This window comes from Struthio camelus, chromosome 17 (assembly GCF_040807025.1).
Source record: "Struthio camelus isolate bStrCam1 chromosome 17, bStrCam1.hap1, whole genome shotgun sequence".
Taxonomy (NCBI): Eukaryota; Metazoa; Chordata; class Aves; order Struthioniformes; family Struthionidae; genus Struthio; species Struthio camelus.
In genome coordinates, this window is record NC_090958.1 from 4,665,010 (window position 1) to 4,688,632 (window position 23,623).

At 53.0% G+C, this 23,623-nt stretch overlaps 2 protein-coding genes across 10 annotated transcripts in view; both read right to left on the minus strand.

Annotated features, from left to right (window-relative positions):
• The window catches only part of OSBP2 (oxysterol binding protein 2), a 167,240-nt gene extending 166,552 nt beyond the window's left edge, over positions 1 to 688 (minus strand). The window contains exon 1 of one of the 2 annotated variants that reach the window (XM_068910963.1): positions 381 to 688. In XM_068910963.1, coding sequence (XP_068767064.1) covers positions 381 to 682 — 302 coding nt within the window. In that variant the 5' untranslated portion in view covers positions 683 to 688. The remainder of the gene's footprint in view (positions 1 to 380) is intronic. The other variant, XM_068910958.1, reaches the window with a different exon arrangement.
• Positions 689 to 6,053: 5,365 nt separating this feature from the next.
• IQCD (IQ motif containing D) lies at positions 6,054 to 13,156 on the minus strand. 8 transcript variants are annotated; one of them, XM_068911218.1, is made up of 5 exons: positions 13,081 to 13,156; positions 11,198 to 12,032; positions 9,722 to 9,955; positions 7,953 to 8,024; positions 6,054 to 6,705 (listed from the first exon to the last, which is right to left on the minus strand). In XM_068911218.1, exons 2-5 carry the CDS (start codon positions 11,888 to 11,890, stop codon positions 6,427 to 6,429), a joined length of 1,278 nt encoding a protein of 425 aa, XP_068767319.1. In that variant the 5' UTR covers positions 11,891 to 12,032; positions 13,081 to 13,156; the 3' UTR covers positions 6,054 to 6,426. The 8 variants fall into 8 exon arrangements, with proteins under 8 accessions (XP_068767319.1, XP_068767320.1, XP_009683104.2 ...); XM_068911219.1 differs by having other exon boundaries at positions 11,198 to 11,929; positions 13,081 to 13,138; XM_009684809.2 differs by lacking the exon at positions 13,081 to 13,156 and adding an exon at positions 12,248 to 12,354 and having other exon boundaries at positions 11,198 to 11,929.
• Positions 13,157 to 23,623: the final 10,467 nt, after the last annotated feature.

A 23,623-nucleotide genomic window follows, 5' to 3' on the forward strand; every position in this document is an offset into this window, starting at 1 on the left:
AGCAGGCCCGGGCCGCGGCGGAGCCCGGCGCAGCCCCGCGGAGGCGCCGGCCGGGTCGGGGCCGGGGCCGGGGCCGGCGGAGCCAGCGCATCTCCGCCGGCGGCGCCGCGCCCGCTCCCTAAAGGTCGCACCCGCGATTTGCTCCGAATCAAGTAAAGCTCGATTTAAAAAAAAAGAGAGAGAGATAGAGAGAGAGATTTTCGGGCAGCAGATGCGTGAAGACAGCGGGGTTTGGAACATCCCCCGAGAAAAGCGCCAGCGCTTTGCCGGGGAGCGGCGGGAGGCACCGGCACCGGCCTGGCCGAGCCGGGCTGGGCCGAGCCGCCGCCGCCGCCCCCCGGGCCGGCCCCCCCCCGCCCCGCCGCCCCCCGGGCCGGTACCTGTAGTAGCTGAGGAGCCCGTTGCTGAGCACGAACCAGCGGCGCTGGTAGCCCTTCAGGTAGTTGGTCCACTTGAAGAGCCAGCCCTTGTAGGTGTCGGAGCCCGGGGCGGCGGGCGGCGCCCCCGCCGGCCCCCCGCCGCCCCGGCCCCCCGCGCCCGCCGGCTCCGCGCTCATGGCCGGCGGCTCGGCGCGGCGCCCGGCGCCCGGCGCCTCCTGGCAGGCCAAGCAGGGGACGGCGCTCAGCAGGGAGACCAGCCCGCGGGTGCTGCTGCCGCCGCACAGCGCGGCCGCCTTCCCCATAGACGCCGCAGCCGCGCCGCCCCGCTCCGCTCCGCGCCGCCGAGCACCGGCGCGGGGGCGGCGCCCGCGCTCACGTGACCGCGGCGGCGGCGGGCGGCGGGCGGCGCGCGGGCGCCCCCCGGCGGCGGGGTGGGGCGGGGCCTCGGCGGGACACCGCCGCCCGCCCCCGGCACCTGCCGCGGCGGTGCCGCCCACCGGGACCCGCCGCCACCGGGACCCCACTGCTATGGGGACCCGCCGCCACCGGGACCCCGCCGCCACCGGGACCCCACTGCTATGGGGACCCACCGCCACCGGGACCCCGCCGCCACCGGGACCCGCCGCCACCGGGACCCGCCGCCCACCGGGACCCGCCGCCACCGGGACCCCACTGCTATGGGGACCCGCCGCCACCGGGACGCCGCCGCTCAGCGGGACCCGCCGCCACCGGGACCCTCCGCCCACCGGGACCCCACTGCTATGGGGACCCGCCGCCACCGGGACCCCACCTCCACCGGGACCTCACTGCTATGGGGACCCGCCGCCACCGGGACCCCGCCGCCCACCGGGACCCCACTGCTATGGGGACCCGCCGCCACCAGGACCCCACCTCCACCGGGACCCTCCGCCCACCGGGACCCCACTGCTATGGGGACCCGCCGCCACCGGGACCCCGCCGCCCACCGGGACCCCGCCGCCCACCGGGACCCGCCGCCCACCAGGACCCGCCGCCCACCGGGACCCCACTGCTATGGGGACCCGCCGCCACCAGGACCCCGCTGCCACCGGGACCTGCTACCACGGGGACCCCACTGCTATGGGGACCTGCTGCCACGGGGACCCCACTGCCACCGGGACCCGCCACCACCGAGACCTGCTGCCATGGGAACCCACCACCACCGGGACCCCACTGCCACGGGGACCCGCTGCCATGGGACCAACTGCCCCGGGGATCCACAGCAACCAGGACCCACCACCACTGGGACCCCCCTGCCACGGGGATCCATTGCCACGGGGACCTGCCGCCACAAGGATCCCACTGCCACGGGGACACGCCACCACCAGGACCCCACTGCCACGGGGACCCGCCACCACCAGGACCCGCCACCACTGGAACCCACTGCCATGGGGATCCACTGCCACAGGGACCTGCTGCCACAAGGATCCCACTGCCACGGGGATCTACCACCACAGGGATCCCACTGCCGCAGGGATCCACCACTACAGGGACCTGCTGCAACAAGGATCCCTCTGCCACGGGGACCCCACTGCCACGGGGACCCACCACCACCAGGACCCACTGCCACGGGGATCCCACTGCCATGAGGATCCGTCGCCTCCGGGACCCGCTGCCATGGGGATCCCACTGCCACGGGGACCCACCACAACCAGGACCCGCCACCATGGGGATCCACAGCCACTGGGACCTGCTGCCACAAGGATCCCACCGCCACGGGGATCCCACTGCCAAGGGGATCTGCCGCCACTGGGGCCCACCTCCATGGGGATCCCACTGCCACAGGGACCCACCACAACCGGGACCCGCCGCCACGGGGACCCGTCGCCGCCGAGACCCACTGCCACAAGGATCCGCCACCACGGGGATCCCACCGCCACAGGGACACACCGCCAAAGGGACCTACCACCACTGAGATCCCACTACCACAGGAGTTCCACCACCACGATGAGTCCCACCGCCACAGTGACCCACTGCTATGGGAGTCCCCCCCACCACAGGGACCTGCTGCCACAGGGACCCACTGCCATGGAGTCCCACTGTCATGAGGACTCACTACTATGGGGACCCACCACCACGGAAACCCTCCACCACAGTGACCCACTGCCAGGGGAGTCCCACTGCCATAGTGCCTCATTGCCATGGGGACCCCCCTGCCATGGGGGACCCACTCTTAGGGAGATGCACTGCCAGGGGCCTCAGAGCTATGGGGATCCCATTGCCATGGAGACCTCTCTGCCACTAGAGTCCCACTACCATGAGGGACCCACTGCCATGTGGCCTCACCGCCACAGGGGCCTTACCACCATGGAGGACCTGGCACCACAGGGCTCCATCCTGTGGGCTGCTGGCCCCTGCACCCGGAAGAGCCCTGTGTGTTTTGCACACCTGCCTGGGCTTGCAAAGCCTTCACCAAATTTTTTCCCGGCTGAAACCACTGCAGGTTTTTGTCGAACAGAGCCACGGCACCAAGTGCTCCAAGGTATTTGGGATACTGCGAAATAAATGCATTCAAGAGGCAATTCAACAGACTCGTGGGGAAAGGTTGATAAGGGTCCGAACCCAGTGTGAGGGCACAGCCGGCCCCTTAGCCTGCCATCTGCACACTGCCCAGGCAGGGGACACAGCAAGCCCAGCTCCGTACGCTTGCCCTGCTTTCACCCACCCACCCCGAGCACTGCTAATGACCCAGCAGGCCTGTGACCTCCCATAACTGAAGATTTGGTTCCTAGCAGTAACAGGAGAGGCAAGAAGAGACTTCAGGTGAGCCAAAAAAAAAAAAAAAGGAGATCTTGTAACAGTAGCCACTGCCCTCCCTGGAACCTGAGCTCTGCCATCTGAGCAGGCTGTCGGCTACAGTTACCCTCACCCTGCCCCAAGACTACAGCCAAGAAACAAGGATCAGCCTCCTCCCAGCCTGAGACCTCCTTTTCAGAAGTGCGGAGTGCCATGGCTCCAAAGGAGACCAAGCAGTAGGTGCTTTGGCTGAGCTCTGGGAGAAGCTCCAGGTCTTCTGCAATATAGAAACTCCTAGCTAGCTCCTGACCAGTGGTCTGAGGACCATGGGCAGTCCACCAGCCAAAGATGATCGTATCATTACTTTGACTCCCCCTCTTAAAACAACAGCCCACAGCAAAGTTGATAACCTGAGAAAGAATAAAAAACAGCCAGAAACCATTGAAGAGCCACGGGGACTTTTGACAGATGCTCCTCTGCCAACCGTCCCAGAGCCCAGCAAGGCCCCCTTAGCTTAGTGCTGCCCCCCTTCCAGCTCCAGGGGATCTCCTTTCTCTGATCTCTCTAATCTGCTCTCATCCCCCTAATCGCCTGCAGTCGTATTACGGCTCTCTGATTCACCTGCATGTGCAGGCTGCGGGCCTTGGACTGCGCGTTCGTGCGCAGCCCTGCCAGCACATGTCCCCCAAACCAGGAGATCTCACCGCCTGAGGGTCCTTACCGGGCTGTCCCTGGTCTCTCAGGCCACGACACATCCGGCCTGAGAAACTTCCACTCTATCCACCTTGCTCTGTTCAGTCCAAATGATCAAGAGTCCATTCACAGCTCAGCTGGCCTCAAGCAGCCTTTGAAAGGATCTGGAGTGAGGTTTAAGCTCAGAAGCTCATCCAGAGCAAGAAGAAACAATTCGCTCCCTGCAAATCCCCCTGCTGCCTGTTAGAAGTCTTGCCGCTGCCCAGTGCCACCTTAGTCAGTGTGTGCCTTCCTCTCCTTGTTTCTTGACAAAGACTGAAAAGTCACACCCATTCCTATTGCAGCGTGCCCCTGTTTGGCTCCAAGCCTGAGGATCTGGGCTGGGCAGCTCCTTGCATGAAGACAGATGTAGCCAAACTCTCTCCACTGCTTTGGAGCCCTTCCTGCACCCCTGCAGACCAGTCAAGCATTTCCTCCCATTCTAAAGAGGTGCCCTCGAGAGCCCTTCAGCCATGAGCTCCAGCATCTCTGGCACTCACAAACTTTGAGACAGATCATAACAGTCCTGTATCTGGAAACGGTTTGAGAGTGATTTGGACTCTGAAGGCTGGCATGCTTGCAACAGGTGTTCCTGATCTGTCACCCAGCTAAATGCCTTTCCAGATAGACTCCAACATCTGGAGGCAACTGATAGGTTTTAGACAAACCTAAGACAGAAGGGCATCAGTGAGAGCATCCAACAGCCCCTGCAACACCCCAGTGTGCTCTGTTGAAGGATTATCTAAAAGAATGTCCAGATCTTCTTTTACTAGAAACTCAAAAGGCTGTGGGTGCTTGTAAAACCCAAGCCTCCTTGGAAATGTCTCTCTTGATGCAAATACAACCCCCAAACTGCCCACATTGGTACTGACATGCTAATGAACAGATCTCCATGGACCTTGGAATCTCCTGTGGCTGCCAACAAGGGAAGAAACCTCCTCTGTCCATGTCTGAGGAGAGAGGAATCTCACCTGATCCAGCCTGTCACATCCTTGCGTGAAGGAAGGAGGAGGGAGAGCAAGGTGATTGGTGATGGACAGCCAATGTCCTGCTTGCAGTGGGATGTTCCCACAGTGGGCAGAGCTTCCTGGGCAGAGCAGGAACCCGCCTCAGTGATTTCAGCACGCACTTGGGATCGGGCCCTGCCCAGGATTGGACATATGATGGCAAAAAATCCTTGTGATTCCTATTAAGCATGTAAGCAGACATCACACTGACCCCATGCTTGTAACCAAAGGAATGATGAAAGACAAATCTGCCAGGGCCTTGTATTTGGTACCTGGATGCTGCTGCGCGATCTTCCCCTCACTGCGAACTCAGGCCTTGAACACAGCTAACACCTCCATAGACTCTTTACCCTTAGCAAAATGGGTACCCTCCCCACATTGATTTGCATCGGGGGGAAAGAGCATTTTAAGTCCTTTTGCTTTAGGTACCCATTTATGGACAGAAGTGAGAGGCAGACAAGAGCTCAGGCCTGGCGGCTCTTTGGACTTCGCAGCCAGTGTCACTGCCCTCTTCTGGGAAGACAGGCTGCAATAATGATCCACTGAAGTCAGGGAGCAGAGAGGCATCATTGGCAGTCTAGCTCCAAAATGCTGCTGCCTTTCAGCCTTGTTTAATGCAAAGAATATGTGAGAGGATGTGGCCAGGCCATATTGGCCTTTATGGTAACATATAACAGCCTAGTTTCCCAAGAAAATGAAACATATATGACACAGCACTCCCTGTCTGCCTGGACCCATGCCAAATTTCAGCCCCAGGTGGCAGAGGGGTAAAGGGCTTCACGGTATGAAGTTTCTACAGAGCTATTGAAAATAGCTGAGGGAGAAGATAAAAATACTTTACTCATGCCCTTGTGAAAGGGAAAGCCTGCAGCATGCTCTCTGCACATTAGACATTGGAGAATCCAGAGGAAAGTGTGCTGTCAAAAATAGGGCCTGCATGAAACAGGGCACAGTTTGCTCCTCAGCTTAGGGAGAGACTTGTAGGACTGGGAGCAGAACACAAGTTGGGCTGTGCCACATCCCACCTTTCAGATGGCCACTGCCATCAACTGTAAACTGCCAGGGACGATGCCCAGTCAGGACCTCTCTCACTTTGTGCTCCGAAAAGGAATGAAGTCCTGCAGCTTCCTCCTTTACAAAGAGAAATTGTCTCTCAAATCCACACAAGGAGAAACCAAGTCAGGCACAGCAACTCATCCTGCCCCCAGGAATGATTTTATTGCCACCTTCAGTAACAGTAGAATTGGTACCTGACATACAAAAGCACAATTTGGGCATAGGAACTAAATCTAGTCAGGAATCTGCACTCCTGGTTGGTCCAGTCCCTTCATCAGAGACATCCTCCTCCTTTCAAAGGCAACAGAGCTAAACCTAAAACATTAAGACATGTCTTCATGCCACTTCTTTGATGTACTCTGAGAGCCAACCCCAGCCCTGGAAAGTTTGGGCCGGAGTACAAAGGCTGTCTCGCTAATGCTTTTATCTGGAAGAGCCACAGAAGCCAGCAGCTCGGCCAGGAGGAAAGAACGGAGGAGAGAGAATAGATTTTGTGCTTATATGTAGGACTTCTTGCCCCCTCCCTTCTTCTTCTTCTTCTTTTTCGACTTGAAGAATAACCGGACCAAGTATCCCCTCCAGAAGGCCTGGATGCGGGTGGCAGCAAGGGTCATGGTGGTCAACTCCTCCAAATCCCGTTCCTTCTTCTTCTGACGTATCCTGCGCTCCTCCTCAATCTGGGAGTACTCCTGGATAAGCACTGCATGTTTCTCCTGCAGAAGGGACACCTGGGCCTTCTCCTCAGAGTAGAGAGCATAGAGCTCCTCATACTCAGCCTAGCAAGACAGTAGATATCAGCTACAGCAATTCTGAGAGCATTCAACAGCTCCTGCCTGTATATCCCTAGGTAAGGATCCTTTTACCCTTCCTGAATTCAAGGAGAACCACAACTGGCATCTGAGATGAGCCTTTTCAAAGGGACTAAATAGGAAATGTGTGCCCAGTGCCCAAAGAATTTCAAGAGATTCCAGGTCTTAGTATCTTCAAGCTCCTTTGAAAAATATTCTCATAATTCTCTATGTGGCAAACCACATCCACCCTCATCTGGGTCCTCTGACCAGGTAATACACATGCAACTCAGAGCCTGTCCTGCTTATGCTCTGAGCAAAAAGCCAGGTCACTGCAGGTAGAACAAAGCTGAGCGTAAGCTAACAGCTTTGCTGCGAAGCAGGTTATATCAGAGCGGCACCGAAGCCCACCTAACATGCTGCATACTGTTGGGTGCATGAGAAGATACAGGCCATGTCGGCATGCAAAGGGCTAAGGACAGTTAATTTTGATGGTGTAACCACAGGCTCAGCAGCAGTTTATTCCTTTCCTAATGCATTTTGAGTAGGCCACGTGGAGGAGAAGGGTTAGGGGAACGCGAGACTCCGACCATTCAGCAGATAGGAAACCAAAATAATCTGACATTGTTAAAAACCGGACAAAGTGGGGATCCTTTCTTACAGTTAGCAGCAAGCTTATAGGCTTCTCCCTACATTTTGCTTTGCAATCCAGCAGCTTTTATCCACCTCCATAAAAAGGGTAGGAAAATGAAAGCAACTAGGGCCTTGTCAAAGGAGAGGTTAAGGGGTGCTGACATGATTTTCAGCTTGTTATGGGTAATTTGAATGCCAAGACAGTGATATGCCAGCTGTTAAGGCCAGGAAAAACAGGAGCATGATGCCCAGTTGTCCCCTCACCAAATAGGGCCAACAAGATTGAGAATTGAAGCAAAAGCGAAAGCCCTGTTCTCTAACAGCGGATGGACATGTCTGACAGAACGGAAGTAACCCATCAGCTCTCAAATACTGTGAGATTTAACAACAGGTGTAACCTTCTCTAAAGTAAAAACAGCAGAGAACTCCTGAACACATAGGTAGGGCAAAGGAATATTTCCTTCCAAAGCCTGTACGTTTTCTAGGTGATGGATTGCCCCTCACTTCTATATCCTCCTGTGTATGACCCACACATCCGTTTGGACAGGGATCTACCCGGATACATTACCTCATGGGAAAGCCAAGTACCTTAAAGAGGATACCTGTTTTTCCCCCATGTCCGCATCATATTTTTGGATCCACTTCTCAATTTCCATCTCTACTTTGCACTTCTTCTGAAACAAACAACAGGATATGTTATTTGCAGACACGTGAAGCCTGGAAGAAAGTAGTCTGAGTTAGAAAACAGCATGGCCTTGAGCCTCAACATCACAACACTTCAGCGTAACACCTCCTCCTTCTGGCACACTACCTCCAGCTGACATATATTTTGCCCCTGGTTTGGGGATTCTCATGAGCCAGATCTCCAGTCCCTGAGGCCAAAAGGGCCATATTTGGTTTACAGCATGGGGCTGGGTGAGCACTGAGGATTGAGACACATCTGAAAGGTGTATTCTGTGGTAGGAAATGAACACATCTTATGGAATGAGGTAAGTCATCAACAAACTGGGGAAAGCACCCTAAAATTGAAGCAGTAGGGAGCTGCTAAATGGGAAAGCAGGACAGAAAGTACTCAACAGATGGAGCCTCTTAAAATGAAAAGAGATTTGAGGTATGATTTGCATTAGGTGGGAATTTGAGATTTGAGAGGTATGGCCAGTTTACCCCCAGCTGCTGTATTCACGTTCCATGGCATCACGAAGAGGAAGATGAGCTAGGGCCCATCACATGGGCCACAGAATTTCCTGTGTGACACTGGCCCAGGATGTCCCCAGGGCTTCCAGGCCATCAGGAAGACAGACCTGGCACTTCCTAGCTATTTACACCACAAGTACCGTCTTGAACCACCCAAGGCCAGCACATGTGCTGAGGAATTCTGTGGTCAGTAAATCTCTCTTTCTGCTTGGGCACTAGACTGAGCTGAGCAGCTCAACACAAGCATCAGAAGAAACTGGCTGATAAAGCCACTCTACTAATGGAGGTATAAATACGTTGCTTGGATTTTGTACTGCAGCTCTAACTTGCATTTGCTCCTTTGTCACAGCCTGGCCCCACTGCCACTTTTTTCTACCAGGGCTGCATAGTTCAATGCAAGAGTGAAGATGCACTGTTACTGGCGTGTGCTGTCCTGCCCACAGGAGGTCAGGGTTTGTTTGGAGCAAAAACCAAATAAGGGTAAAATGAGGGGTAAAAAATGAGGGGTAAATGAGCTTTTTCTAGCTCCAGATTCTCACTGCCCAGTGTCACCAAGATGCTCTGCTCAGGCCAGAGCTGCTGATACAGAGGCTTGAGTCTGTCTGCTGCTCTTATTCCCTCCTTTTATGTCTGCTCAACACTTGTGATAAATCACACTTCCTCCTCCTTTGATTCAACCCTGATTCCTTGGCTTGTGTCCCCTTAGCAAACTACCAGACAGACTGGGAACTACTTAGCCTCCAAGATCAGCTGCTTTCAGCCCTGGATACTGCAAACAATAAACTGTTAAAGATGGCTTTATATACAGCCAGTATTATGTTTGCTCTGTTTACCTCGTACCAGCTTCCTTGTTTCTTAACATATGCCTTGCCTACTTTGCAGTAGGCTTGCTGCTCTGAATTCTGAGTAGAGCACAGCCTCTCCAGAGCGCACTGTCACAGCACTGTGTAGAGGTGTTGTTAGAGGTAAGGGAGCAGACAGGGAGAAAAGGAGGACTTGTGAGCACGCTACCTCCTTGGTCGCTGCAGGGTTGTTTTCCACTGAAATCAGCAGAGCATTAGGACAGAGCAGGTATATTCTGACAAACAGCATATGCATCCTGCCAGGAACTAGCCAGAACCAAGTAATTACTTGAAGCAGACAGCAGCCAGATACTAGAGCTCTCCTTCCATGTTACCTTTCTGAGAGCCAGCTCTGATTCCCGATGCTCCAGTACAAGCGTACAGAGTTGTGCTCTTAGCTGCTGAATGTCCTGCTGTAGCTTGGCACACTTGGCCTGGGAAGATCGCAGCTCCTCTTTTTGCTGGTTTTCCCCTTCCTGCGTAATCTGCAGGACACTGATCTTGTAGTTGTTGGCTACATCTTGCAAGGAGTTTTTGAGATTTTTGATCGTATTGTCCTTCCTGTGAATCTAGAACCAGAAAACAGGACAAAGAAATACCATCAAGAAACGGAGGGTAAGGTGAGGTATCAGGGGCAGAAGAAATAAGGCACGTTTGCAAAGATAGAGGTGACCTAAAGGGAGACACTTCCATTCTGGTAGCAAGAGAGACCTGCATTTCGACTGATCTCTGATCTGACCGTTTGTAATAATGACAAGATCTCCAAAGCTAGCAAAGGGAACAGAGTTAGTTAGTTTCCAAGATGCTTTGGAAACCTCTCACAGTTCCTCCGTGAACCTGTGAATAAGGTCAGAGATTGAATGAGCCATGCTGAGACCCACCAGCACTGTAATTTGAGGAAGCTTCCACAGGTGCTGCCCCATCTGAACAGGATCCAAAGTCAGAGCCACTGGAAACAGCCCACTGGCTTCATCAAGTTTGCATTAGGCTCAGAGGGACAGTCCTGGGGACTCAGCTCAGTGGGCTGCCTGCAAAAGAAATACTCATCTGGGACCAGTAAAACAGGTTTATTCATTATGCACTGGACAAGTTGCCAAATGGCACATAACAATCTCAAGTGTCTCAATTCACAGATCTCCAGGGAGTGGAGAGAATTCAGGCCCTTGTCTGCATTAGCACCATTCAGTGCAGTGCAGAACTTTCCTCTCTGACCCCTCTTGCTGAAAGGAGGGGGAAAAAAAAGCATACATATAAAACAAGGAATTGCTTGTCAAGAGTTCAGGGCTCAAATTCTGGCTCAGCCCAAGGTCTTGGGCATGTCCATTAGTTTACCTCTGTTGCTTTCTTTGCAAAAAATAAACATATGTTATCACACATTAATTATAAATGTTCTAAGGTTGCTAGTATTATAGAGTTGGAAGTCATAGAAATGTTGCTTTTAAGCAAGAGTGAAGGCTGAGTAGATATTAAAAATGCATTTTAATACTACTGCATTAATGACAAAATGCTATTGCAGCAATTTGTGCCTGTTCTACATCTCCTTTTTAAACTCGGTGATTTCCAAGGTGATTTAAACTGCCAGTGAGAAGACGATAAAAACATGTGAAATTTAAGTTTAAAAATCAAGCATGCAATAAGCCTTTTAAATTATATTTTGAAATGAAGTAAGTGTATTTTACTTTAGGATCTGGTTTACAAACCATTTTTGGAACTTCCTGTCTAGGGTCTGCAAGAAAAGGATTATTTCCTAGTTTACCAAAATTTTGCCTCATTGACCCTTTGTTAGAAAGCATATTCCCACAATATCATACCTTTTCATCTCGAGACTGGGTTGTTGCTGCCAGTTCTGCCTTTAAAGCTGTGAGTGTTTCAGTGTTTTTTGTAATCCGGCGGGAGATGTTTTCCATGAACTGAATCTTTTCTTTCTCTTCTAAGAGACTAGTCAGCAGTCTCTCATGCATGAAATTCCTGAACTCCCTAAAGGCCTTGATAAACGCTTCAGCTGATGACTGCTTTGCACAGACTTCATATTTCAGAGCCTGACAAAGTGAAGGGTTGGCGAGCAAGCGTCTCAGAATATTTCTAACAGAACTTTTCAGATGTTGCTCTAGCAAGCAAAGACAGTCCCTCTGTTCCTCTGCTCTTGACGTGTCCTCTTCTTGAAAGCTGGAGAGTAGGTCCTCCACTTTGCTTGAAAGCTTTTGGTGCTCAATCAGGTCATTTGTGATCGCAGGGCCCAGCATATCAGCAAACCTATCCAGAGAGTCAATAATACAAGGGATCAAACTGCTCAGCTCCAGCTTGACAATCGTCTCATCCAAGACAGATATGATTCTTTGGGTCTCACGAGTATTAAGTTTTGACCGACTTCGATCTAACATCTTCTTGGCATCTAATCCGATCACTTCCTTATTTGGAGTTTGAACGCCTTTTATCAAGGGCTTATTTCTTTGCTTCGTGTCCCGAGATGATCCTTGGAGCACAGTTGGATTCCCTGTTGCCATGGCTTCGGTTAAATAATTCTGAGCTGAGTCTTCTGAGGTCTAGAAGGGACACAAAGAGTAAGACCACAGAGAATGACTCAGTCGAAGTACATCAAGGTCCCTCTGCTGCTTCTGTGGCAAATTCTTCTTCCTCAGATTTTATCTTTAAAATAAAGTTTGGTGAGAGCATTAGAGAAACAACATTATTTGGGAAAACGTGGGAGTTTCAGATTACACTCTAGTTGTCCCTAGGTCTAGGCACACAATAAGGGCATTGGGGTTTTACATTAGAAGTGATCTCTATCCCAGAGATGCTGTTAAACGTCCAAATGTACCAGAACGCCCATGGGAAAGGAAGAAAACTAATAACCTCCCTACTTTGAAGGATGGTGAGGAGAAAGCTCCCAGCTCCTTCTAAGTAGCAGGTGAGATGGAGATCACCGATTGCAGCTCTACAATGTTTACAGGTGCATGGGGGGGGGGGGGGGGGGCTTGCAGGTCTCTAGGGCCACCTCAGAAGGAAGGGCAGGTTTCCTGGTGGGAAACATGCACCTTCATCAGTTCAGGCCTGGTGCTGCTGGAGGGAGGAAGTGCAAGAGCTGATCCCCGCCTGGAGGGGCTGTGCTGGCAAGGACAAGGGCCAGGGGAAGGGACAGTGAGGGGGCAGAGGGCAGCCGCATGTGGGAGGGTGACAGAGAGTCAAGGGTCCTCTGGCTGTGTGTATGGGGGCACGAGTGCCAGGGGATCCCAGGGATCCCCCGGGCATGGGTCAAGGGGAGATTCAGGGAGCTTGGGGGGGGGGGGGGAATCCCCTGTGCGTGGGTTGTGGGAGTGGGGTGCCAGGGGTCCCCCAAGTGTGGGTCCAGGCCTGTTGGGGGTCCAGGCCTGAGGGGAGAGATGACCAGGGTGTATCTTGGCAGGGAGAAGGGGGAAGAGGGAAGGCGGGGGGGGGGGGGGGTGAAGGCCCAGGTATGTGAAGGGCCAGGGTGTATCTTGGGGGGTCAGGACCCGGGGGTGCTGGGGCCCAAGGACCCCGGGGGGCAGAGGCCCGGGGTGTGTTGCAGGGCCTTGGGGGTCGGGGGCACAGAGGCCCCGGGGGGTATCATGGCGGGGGGGGGGGTCGGGACGGGGGAGGGGAGGCCCGGGGTCGGGTCCGGGGAGGGGAGGCCCGGGGCCGGCGCGGGGGGTCTCCGGGGCCCTGCGGGCGCTACCCGGGCTCCGCTCGGCCCGCCGCCACCGCCGCTCCCGGCCCGCCCGGCCGCCGCCGGAGTCCTCGGGTTGCTAGGCGACCGAGCGCGGCGGGGAGGGGCAGGTCCCCTCCGACAGCCTATGGCGCCTGCTCCACTTCAGGGGCCGCAACACCTCGAGCCACTCAGCGTTCTCCCCCGCGCTTGATGGGCAGCGCGACTGTCCAATGAGAAGGCCACCTGAGGGCGCCGGGCCGCGGGAGCGAGCCGCGGCGGCGCGGGGAGCCGCCATCTTGGCTGGGGCTGGGGGCGTGAAGGCGGCCGCCCCCGCGGAGCGCTGAAGAGCGGTGCTGCGGACACAGAGAGGCGAGGGAGGCAGAAACGTGCATCAGTGGAAAGGGAACGGGGGTTTTCCGCAGCCTGGTCAGCCCTTGCTTTATTTTTGTAACGGCTGCTTACCAGGCGGGGAACAGGCCAGGCAAAGCAAGTCTCCCTGAAGGATTTGGCATCGTCCTCTGCGAGCAGATCCGGGCTCACAGCTCGCCTTCCCGCCAGGCCCCCGGGACACCAGGCAGCGTGTTCCTAAGAGCTCGAAAAATAAGCCGAAAAGTAAACTTCGTAACCCCCTTCCCCAGACTCAAGTCTCCTAGGCCCTCCGCACACAGAAAAGAGCAAAGGCAAAGTAGGGGAAGCACTTTTGCGAGCCCGTGCTCACATCCCCGTCCCCTCTCAAAGGGTTTCCTGCGTAACCGTCATCGCCACGTCTCAGCGCCGCCACTGACCTCAGGAACAAGACGTCAGGAGTAGCAGGTCATCACCGCTGCAAGCCACCTGCCGCCGCCGCACTGGAAACGGACCCTTTGCCTGGGCCCTGATGGAAAGACCGCTCCAGAGCAGGGACGTGGTGCTGCTAAAAAGATCTTTCAGGGGCGCAGAGTGCACGTACGCATCGGTCAGGCCACGGTTACAGAAATTCAGATCATGTAGCAAAATTAGACTGGGCAGAATATAAAGTCTGTGGGGATTTTAAATGTAAGACCATCAGCAACCAAGAAATTACCCTAACTGTACTGTTAAGGAAAAGTAATTTTATATCACACTGCATTCAGTGCTATTAAAATGCTAATAAACTCTGGAAGGCTTCTGCTGATTAAGATGCAGATGCCACACATGCACAATTAGTTGATTAGCCATGAATTAGCGACGTCTGTAGAGAACATACTGGCCCATCAAAACTCAGTGCAAGTCCTGTCCTCACACTGCTGAGGGATCAGCAGGAGGCATCCATGTGGGGAGAGAAAGGCTTGGGTTTCCGGGAGGAAACTTGGCAAAATGCCCAAAGCCAGCGCTAGTCCTAGTGACATGTTTCTGTCTGAAGAGGAAGGAGTAAGTGCTAAGCAATGGCACAGCAGCTGTGGGACCCCACGGACAGCATCATCTGGCATCTCTGCTGCGGCGCTGCATAGAGTCTGCTCACGTCAACAAGAACATTTACTTATTTCTGGGCTTAGCCTGTTTGAGCCAGTGAATAAATCCCCAGCGCTGGAGACTGTGCCCAGCACTGGTCCAGCGCATCTCTTGGCTATTATTCCCTGCACAACGCAAACTAGGATCTGGTGATGGGAGATGGAGTAGGAGTACCAGGGCCAGACTCTCAAAGCCAGGCCCCTGCGAGGATGGATGGGAGGAAAGCACCCCTGGGAAGCAGTTCCTTACGTACAGGTCAGGGACTGCTCGTGCAGTGGCTGAGCTGCCTCCTGCTCCCAGCAACCAAGTCAAAGGAGGAGGAACGGCGCTAATGTTGCCATGATCCCTTCCTTCCCTCTGCCTGGGACCATGCAAGTGCAGAGCCACAAACAGGGGACGGCTCCCTGGTTAGTGTGCCTGGGCTCAGCACAGCACAGGTTCAGAGGAAGGTCCGGCTGGGATTCAGTGCAATGGTAAGTCTGGTTCAAGTCAAAAATGCTGCAGCCACCAGCACAACACCCTAAGTTGGTTCACCCAGCCAGCTGTGGGGTGGGGTGGTAGCTCTAACTCTGTGTGTGGGACAGTCTGTCTTCAGCTTCCAGCAAAAGCACAGAGCTGTCCAGAAGCACCTTCTCTTGTGCCCTAATTTGGCACTTGTGATTATGTCAGCTCCAAATCAGCGTGGCTGTGCTGGCTGAGCAGGAGACCCACAGCTTTAGCACAGCAGGGCCATAAAATCAGAAAGATAGTGTGCCGCTGATTGGATGTTTTCCTAATGGCATACTGCGGTCATCGCAGCACAGAGAAATAGCCCTGGAGACATAGAGAGCTGCTTCTTTTCCTGCCAAGGATTTCAGGAGCGAACCCTGACCCCAGTGAAAGGCTGCCACTCCCCTGTAGACGTTTTGGCAATTAAATCAGTCTTGAAAAAAATGTCTTTTTCTTTCCAAAGCTGATGAGTCCAGATTGCCTCATATGAAATGGGCAACTGCTCTCGGAGAAGTGGAAACTCCAGCTTCCTTACAGCCATGACCTGGAGACAGGATCAACTGCTGTGAGCAATTGTCAGCTGAGAGTCCCGCGTGCCCATGCACGTGGCCTGCCTGGAGGGACAGAAGCATTTTGGAACATACAGAGGAGAGAGGAAGAAAAGGGTGAGCCTGTGGGTCGCGTCCAGACCTCCTCTTAGCTAGGGAAACCCATGGAGCACTGCAACTCCCTTCTGGATGCTAATTAGAGATATCTCAAACTTGCAGGCTGCAGTGGGGGTGATGGCATGTGCTCAGAGCAGCCTCACTCGTCCTGCAGCTTCCAGTACCACCTCCAGGCCGGGAGCAGCTTTTCTGCCAGGAATGAAACCAGGCTGCTTTGGGAGCTGTACGAAATGTCACCAAAACTGTGTGTCGTCCCTTCCTCTTGTCCAGGATGTAGAAAAACCTCAGATCGGTCCTGAAACAATTCAGCCTGCAAACAAACCGGCCCAGCCTGCATCAGGACCCAGAGCTCCAGCACATCCAAAGGTGCTCGGGAATCAGAACTGTATGGGCAAGGGAGCTGTGCTGGGTACACCTGATCAGGAAAGGGGGAGCTGAGAGGCTCTGCGTGTGGGTACAGCCCAGGCATGCTGTCCCCCACTGTTCAAGTCCAGCTGTGTTCAGATGCAAAGGTCTCTGTATATCCCTTGTAACTAAACAGCTGAACATCAAAGGCCTGCTTGGCCCCGTCTGCCTTTTCACCTCCCCATTTGAACCACTCTTCAGACGCAGAATTTTTAACTACTCACTGAAAGGCAGTAATTGGCTCATCCTTCTCCATTGTGGCAAAGAGAAGGCAAGGTTCGGCATGTGTGAGCAAGCAGGCTCTGCTGATCAGCGTGGAAAGCTGTGATCCTCTGCAATTTGGGTTTATCCAAATCAGTTCCTTGCCTTGTGCTACCACCCATCCATATGTGGGTCAACGGAAGGAACAGCAGGGAGGGGAGTATATTGCACCAGTTAAAACTGATTGTGAAACGACAGCAAAAGAGCAGAGGCACACGAAGATGCCAGGCTGCAAGGTTATCGTACCCAGGCCCAGTGTTACTGTAGGGACAGTCCCCTCTCTTCTTGGCCCTGACTGCAGGTCCCTGCCACTAACTTTGTGTTGGCTGTAGCCAGAATGCAGCTGCGGGGAGGCAGAACTTGTTCACTGAGAGCATCTTCTGCTCTTCTGCACACCAGCTCTGAAGCCGTGAACTCCCATCGTGCTCTCAGCACCGAGCTATACTGCTGAGCCGAAGTGGACTGCGTTTGGAGGGCTGAGAGCACTTCACAGGCTGCCACCACCAGCAACCTGGGGTATCACCACAACAGACACCGCGTGAGGAGCTGCATCCTCAGGATGCCCTGGCAGGAGCCAGTTGCACTCATTGCTGTGGTGTGCTGAGCCTTGCATGATGCACTGCTGGGAACATGGAGCTTTGGCACCAAAACAGGCCCTAGGGAATCTGCGGGACTGCCTGATCCCTGACCGCTGCACCCTGCTGCAGCTCTCGCTTGTTTTTACTAGTTCCCGTGTCTTGCTATGAGTCATTGCCAAGGGCATGCTCTTCATCTGTGTTGTGAGCAGGTGGGAGTGACCTGAACTTCCTCTTGCCCCCAGGAACCTGTTAGAAACACTCTGGTGAGGCTCTGGGAACATCATTAAAAATAACAGTATTGTGTCCCTTTCCTAGTGCTTATTTTCCATTTATTGGGGGAGGGAGAGAGAACATTTCATCACTCTTGTTATATGCAGAATTGTCTTTGACCTGCATTCCTTCCACATCCCTTGCCAGCTAATGGGTTGAATGCAGGTTAGCTAGCGCATGACAGGGCTTCGCAAACACCACTTTCAGGTTAATAGTTCCTATTTCTGTGGTGACCTCCATGCATAAGGGCCCAGAGCAGTTTGGGGTTGCACAGAGAAAATGAGACCCACCGCACTAAGGAACACCACTGGTATGAAGCGTTACAGCTGCTTGTTCACACAGAGCAAGACAGCAAAACAGGCTGAGCAGGAGAGGAATCCTGTGCAACCTCCTGGTGGGGATTTTAAACAGAAAGCAAATAACTTGATGAAGAACAGAGATTTCATAGTCATGCTAGGGGCCAGGTTGTTTAAAAAGCCTGGAGGGCAATGGGGACAGCTGGAACAGCTAGGGGAGGTGTCGCTCGCCCTTGAGGCTGCAAGCTTTGCCTGCTGTTCTCCAGGACCAGCCTGGAGGACCTGATCCATTCATCCAGCAGTCAGCAAAGACCACAAACATGTCCCAGGCCTTGCTGATTGCCAAGCAGCTTTGCACCATCCAAGAGATAGTTGATTTCTCAAGGGTGCTCCAGTGCTCTGTAGCCCTCCCTCCCTAACTGTCAGAGAATTGCAGGTCCTTCAGGAAGATGCTCATCTGCATGCACAGCTCCAGTGCTGTACGCTCCTCCAAGGCCAGCAGCTGCTCCAGGATATGGGCCAGCACCTGACTCTGCCTCTCTGTCATCTTCTTCCAGGAGAAGCCAGGACAGTCACCCAGCCCTGTCTCACACTGCAGTCCTAGGAATGTATGTCTCTTCCCACACTGCCCATTGCCCTGGTACCCTCCTGGCATTGGGCAGATGAGTGGAGGCTGGCTGGTGGGGGGACTGGCAACCATTCCCTTCCAAGACTTGGAGATGATGCGGCCACCTTCTCATGGCCACCGCATGACCAGTCCCACAAGAAGTTCCCAGTCATGCTGTAGGGTCCTGGACACAGAAGGGAACCCAGATCCCCAGCCCCACCCCTGCCCGGGATGTGGGGGAAGAGACCATATGCCAATATGTGCAGAATGAGGAACTTTGACCCCTTTTCCTCCTCCATAGCTTCAGGCGAGAAGACAGCCCTGGTGCAGAAGTCCTCTCAAAGGCGTATCAGTGATCTGGTCACATGAAGATCTAAGACCAAATCAAGGGCAGAAATAGCTCTTCTTTCCCCACAGAGGCAAAGCGCACATCATACTGGAAACCCATGCACATAACTGGCAACAATGAACATTTTGCTTCTCAGGCCACTTTCTCCTGTTCAATTTCTTGCTGCTGAGGAGGATAATAATGATGCAGTGCACACAAAACAACAAGCCCAGTGAAAGCTGTAGTGCTGATTTCAGGAGAAGTGCCCGGTAGTTGCTATTTCTTTTCTATTGCACATTCAGCTCAGGGTTTACAAAGCCTGTTCTCATGTCAATGCAAAAATCTGTGATTAAGAGTTCAGTGGATGTACATGATTGATGTTATCAATTATTTTGAGTTCCTTTATGCTCTACTTCAGAGCCCTGCTCTAGGAGCTCTTCATTTTAGTGTCTATCACAGCTCAGTGCAGCTTGCATGTCTTTTCCACCCCAGATTTTCACACTCTCTGTGCTCTAATGCAACAAAAAAATCCTGAGCTCCATTCAGCAGAACTGTTTGGGTATTGACCCCAGTCTCCTAACTTGCTCATGTGGAGAGAGGACTTGGGGAGGGCTCAGGATGTCTCTGAGCTCCTTCAGTCGATGGACAGAGGGGGAGGGAGGAAGGCTGCAGTTTGCAGTCCAGGCTTGAGCAAGTGGGCAGGCAAGGAGCTGCCTGCTAAGCCAAGCACAAACAGGTCTGCCCTTCCTCGGGACTGAACAGAACCACCCCCAGCTGGGCACTGTCTGTACTAGGTCTTGCCTGCATGGGACTATGGGCAAGAGTTATCTGTCTGTATTGACACTGCCCCAGGGCATCTCTGAGCACTGTGAATGGTGTGTGAAAGCTGGGATGTATCACCCTGTTGCTTGGAGCCTCTTCAGGTGAGGAAAGGGCCTGTAGACACATCCCTGCCCAGATCCTGCCTAGCTTTCTTCTACACACAGAGGTCAGTGATCAGAGCTGCCAGGGAGCTGAAACATGGGTTACGTATCGGTGCTGGTGTCCTGCCACCCCAGCAAAGGCCTGGGATTCTTTGATAATTCATCCAGTCCTGGGTGGCACCTACCCACCTGTTCTGACTTGATGCAGCTGCTCCCCTGGGGAAGGTCCAGGCAGGCTGGTACCTCCCTCTTGTCCAAGCACAGCCCCATGCAAGTGATGAGCATAGTGCTGGCGCAGCTCCTTGTTCCTTCCAGGTCTGGCTGAAACCCCAGATCTCATCAGTTCATGCCAAGGCAAATATCATCTCCCTCTTGACACCAGTCTGTCAAATACTGGAAGGTAACAGGTACCATCTCAGAGCTCCGGAGGAGGCAGTGAGCTCTGCCAGGGAAGGATGGAGAACCAGTGAGTTTTCTGATCAAACTGTTCTTGCCTCCATCTCTGCTCTATCTAAACAGAAAAAAACAGAGAGTCCGTGCGGTAAGGGGTCTGCTGAAGAGACAAATGTAGTGGAATTATTAGAAGCTCTGAAGCAAACTGACTTTTAACCTGAAGACAGGGGAGGGCTGGAGGAGCTGCGCTGGCCGTGCAAAGCAAGAAGCCTGGAAGCACCAGGCCCCTCCTTGCTGTCTGGAAGCAGCAGAGCAGCAGAAGAGGGGTGGAAAAGGGACCCTGGCTCAGCCAGCAGCACCCTCTGCAGTCAGCTGTGGGCAGCAACAAGACCTGCTCTTTAAGAGGAATTATCTCCCTGGAGGTGTAGGGGTCACTGAGTTCAGAGAAAGTAATTTGATCCATGGGGAAAGCATCTGCCTGCTGAGTCTGCAGCAAGTCACTGCCTTGGGTCTCCCAGATAGATGTCAGCATCTTCCTTGCTCTGCCAAGTGTGAATTGCAGGTGCTTGCTGACTAGCCTGGCCCACCCAGGACATGCTCAGCAAGCGTACTCAGCCCCTGCAGAGCCACATCTAGGAAGAGGCTAACACCCAAAGGCCCACCATGGCAAATGGTACCACTAACCAACAGCTCAACTGGTTTCAAGGCCAAGGGGCTGAGGAAGTAGGTGAGGCGAGGGCAAATAAGGATCTTAACTGGGCCCGTGGCCCAAGCATGGTGCTGTTCATACTGGGGACAGCTGTTGCATGTAAGGGCAGGCTCCTGCAATGGGGACGTTAGGGACAGCTGCTGCATGCAAAGGCAGACTCCTGCAGCGCCAACACTGGGATTAAGGACAGCAATGAATATGAAGCAGAGTGAGGCTTCTTGTCCTGACGAAGAAGTTGTGGTAGACTGGAGAAACCACAGTTGGTGACTGGCCTTTTCCAGCACGGGGAGGACAGGGATGCTCAGAGGGACTGAATTCTGGCCCCCTAACCTCCACATGCCAGAGCACGGTTAGATTGAGAGCTCCACAGCCCTTTTGCTCTCACAGCAAAAGGGAAAGGATATCCCCTGCTGTCCCTGGGTGCTGCCAAGTGCCACAGACCTGCAAAGACCTGCACGACCCTGGCAGACACACTAGAGAGGAATAGAGGACTGCAGGCCATGTGTACCACCAGAATGAGACATGGCCAGACACAGGACAGTGGTGAGAGCCTACCAGGAAAGGGGGACAGCTGCCTGTTGCCCTGGACAGTCACACATCACTCAGGATCCCCATTCCGCACACGGTGGTTGCCATCTCGAAGATGGATGTATGTGGCTGTTACCTTAGCAACAAAGCTGAATTATTCCTGGGCTGGCTGCACAGCACAGCAGAACTGAAAAAGCCTGACACCTGGACAGGAGATTGATGGAGAGGGGACAGGGCTGAGGGCTCTAAAATCACAAACTGGGGAGAAAACAAATGAACAATCATTCACTGCTTCTCCTCACACAAGAACCAGGTGGGCATGATGAAACTGCCAATAGTAGGTTTAAGGGAAACTTAAAGGAGCTGTTTCTTTACACTGCATCCTGCAATGCTGGGACTTGCTGCCCCAGGATGCTGTGGAGGCCAGACACATACAGGAGAGCCCAAAGGCCAAGGAGGGCAAGTCAGCTGCAGCCCAGATTGCTGAGAGCTGCAGGTGCAGGGGGAAGGGACACTGTCCACGCTCCACTTCGTGGACTCTTCTCTCCTGCTGATTTTCTCTATTTCCTAGATAGTCTGTCACCCTCTCTTGGGCAGAGGTGGGCTACAGGACCTCCAGTGCACTTTTGGCACGATGGTGCATTTCACAAGCTGACAGAGCAGATTCAAACAATAGCTGAAGCGTTGCTTGGTAACGCACGAATGTCTGGGCGAAATCCAGAAACCCTTACTCAGTTTTAAACCAGTTCTTTTCTCACAGCATTTTCCCGCAACAAAAATCACAAGGATGGCCAGCGCAGGTCACCCCCAGGTAACAACCTCCAGGTTCCTCTCTAAAAATTTACTTCATTATTTGCTGCTTCTTCACGTTTCCTTGCTTCTTACGCTCAAAACATCTCTTTTGTTTTTAGTGCTATGCAAGCCAACTGATGCAGGTAGATACCAGTCTGTCACTGGTGCCATAATGACTGAAGACATTTACCATCTGTCCTGTCCAGCAGCTGCCACAGTGAACAACAGATCCACATTTCCCTGGGCAAATGCAGCAGGAAAAAAGCTGCAGATGCAGCGCTGCTATGCAGTTAACTCTGCTAATAATTTCTCTTTCCAGTTGGATGTCACTGCTAAGTTTTTGGGCAGGATCCAGGTGGCAGCATGTTGAAGGCCGACTGTCCATGGCTAAGGTCAAAAGTAAAGGATCTGCTTATGGAGTGAACAGTGCAGGACAAATTCATCATAGGTGTAGTAAAGAATGACAACAAGAAAACGCCTTAAGTACTTGGGGAAAACATGGCATTTATAGATCTGTGGATGGAAGCCAATTCTGATGACTATCGCTGATTTTCTAATTCAGTTCATTCTAGAGCCTTTCAGCACCTGGATCATGTCTTTTAATCACTCTCTGGGGCCAGTTTGAGAGGATGCCTTAAGCGAGGAACAAGCCCTCATAAGACGGGCAAGCCCATAGCCTATTATTGTTGAGATGTCCAAGAGATGAAACGCCTGGCCCCTAAAGTGAAGATTGCTGAGCACTTTTCTGTCTAAGACTTTTAGTTATTATCCGGTGTAGCTTTGCCAGGCAAACTGCATTGAAATTTTGCTTCTGCCAGGTGTCTGAGCCTGGCTGAATTATTTGAAAAGCTCCAGCGAAGAAAGTAGAGAGAAATTTCACTTTTTTCAAGAACCAGAGGATAGGAGAAAGTTTGCTGTTTCTTTAAAAAATAGTCTTATAATGAACTGAGAAACAACGTTGCTTAGTCAAGGCCTGACACCTCCAGATTTTTGAGCATTGTGTGGTGTGGTGTCCCGATGTCTGAGATATGCCTTTAGCATTAATCATGAAAATTCACTTTAGAAAGCTCAACCTAGGATGACAGCTTGAAGGTACTGAGATTTTTTTAATCTGGAAAAGAAAACACTGAGAGAGGACATGACAGCAGTCTTCCAACATCGCTAAGGCCACTGAGAATGATGAACATAAAGAATGATCAGCTTAATTCGAAGCAAAAAAAGATTAACATTAAAAAAGCCCCAATGTTGCAATATAGAAAGCTAACTGAAAAACCAGGCCACCTAGACAAACTGCAGCTTCTCCTTCACTGCAAGTTTTTATAAACAAGCCTGATGAACATTTTTCAAGGACACTCAATGTACACTTAATCCTACAGCAACACAGGGACCAGACTGGATGATCAGTGTAAATCCTTCCAGTTCTGCATTTCTGTGATAAGCTGGTATCCCATCCTGCTGTGCGTCACTCAGCTGTTACTCTGAAAGGCTCTGGCTTGGGAAAAGGGAGGAGGAAAGTAAACCTATTCTACTTGCCTCTAACCACCTTCCCCATCCACTGCTCACCTTATGTCGTCCAGCTAATGTATTTCTTTCCTTCACCTCTGAAAAAGAGAAGTGCATGCTCCCTTCCAGCTGGCACTGTCTCTCCACACTACCCCACCTCTGCGTGCCAGAAACTGCTGGCGTATTGCTGATCAAAATGATTGCACAGGCTGGCAGGCTGGATTTGGCAGAACTTTCACCTGTCTATCAGAGCTAAGAGAGCCAGGAAATGAGCAAATGAGAAGCAGAAGCCAAGTTTCTCCAGCACGGAGAAGACACATCTCAGTGCTCTAGCTGAGACTTAGTGGGTTTTG

Excerpts from the sequence above, each read along its gene's own strand:
- IQCD (XM_068911218.1), bottom strand. The coding sequence starts at position 11,890 with ATGGCAACAGGGAATCCAACTGTGCTCCAAGGATCATCTCGGGACACG. Across the intron at positions 9,956-11,197 it reads CCCAGTCTCGAGATGAAAAG|ATTCACAGGAAGGACAATAC; the intron begins GTATGATATTGT and ends TTCTGGTTCTAG. Across the intron at positions 6,706-7,952 it reads CGGACATGGGGGAAAAACAG|GCTGAGTATGAGGAGCTCTA; the intron begins GTATCCTCTTTA and ends CTGTCTTGCTAG.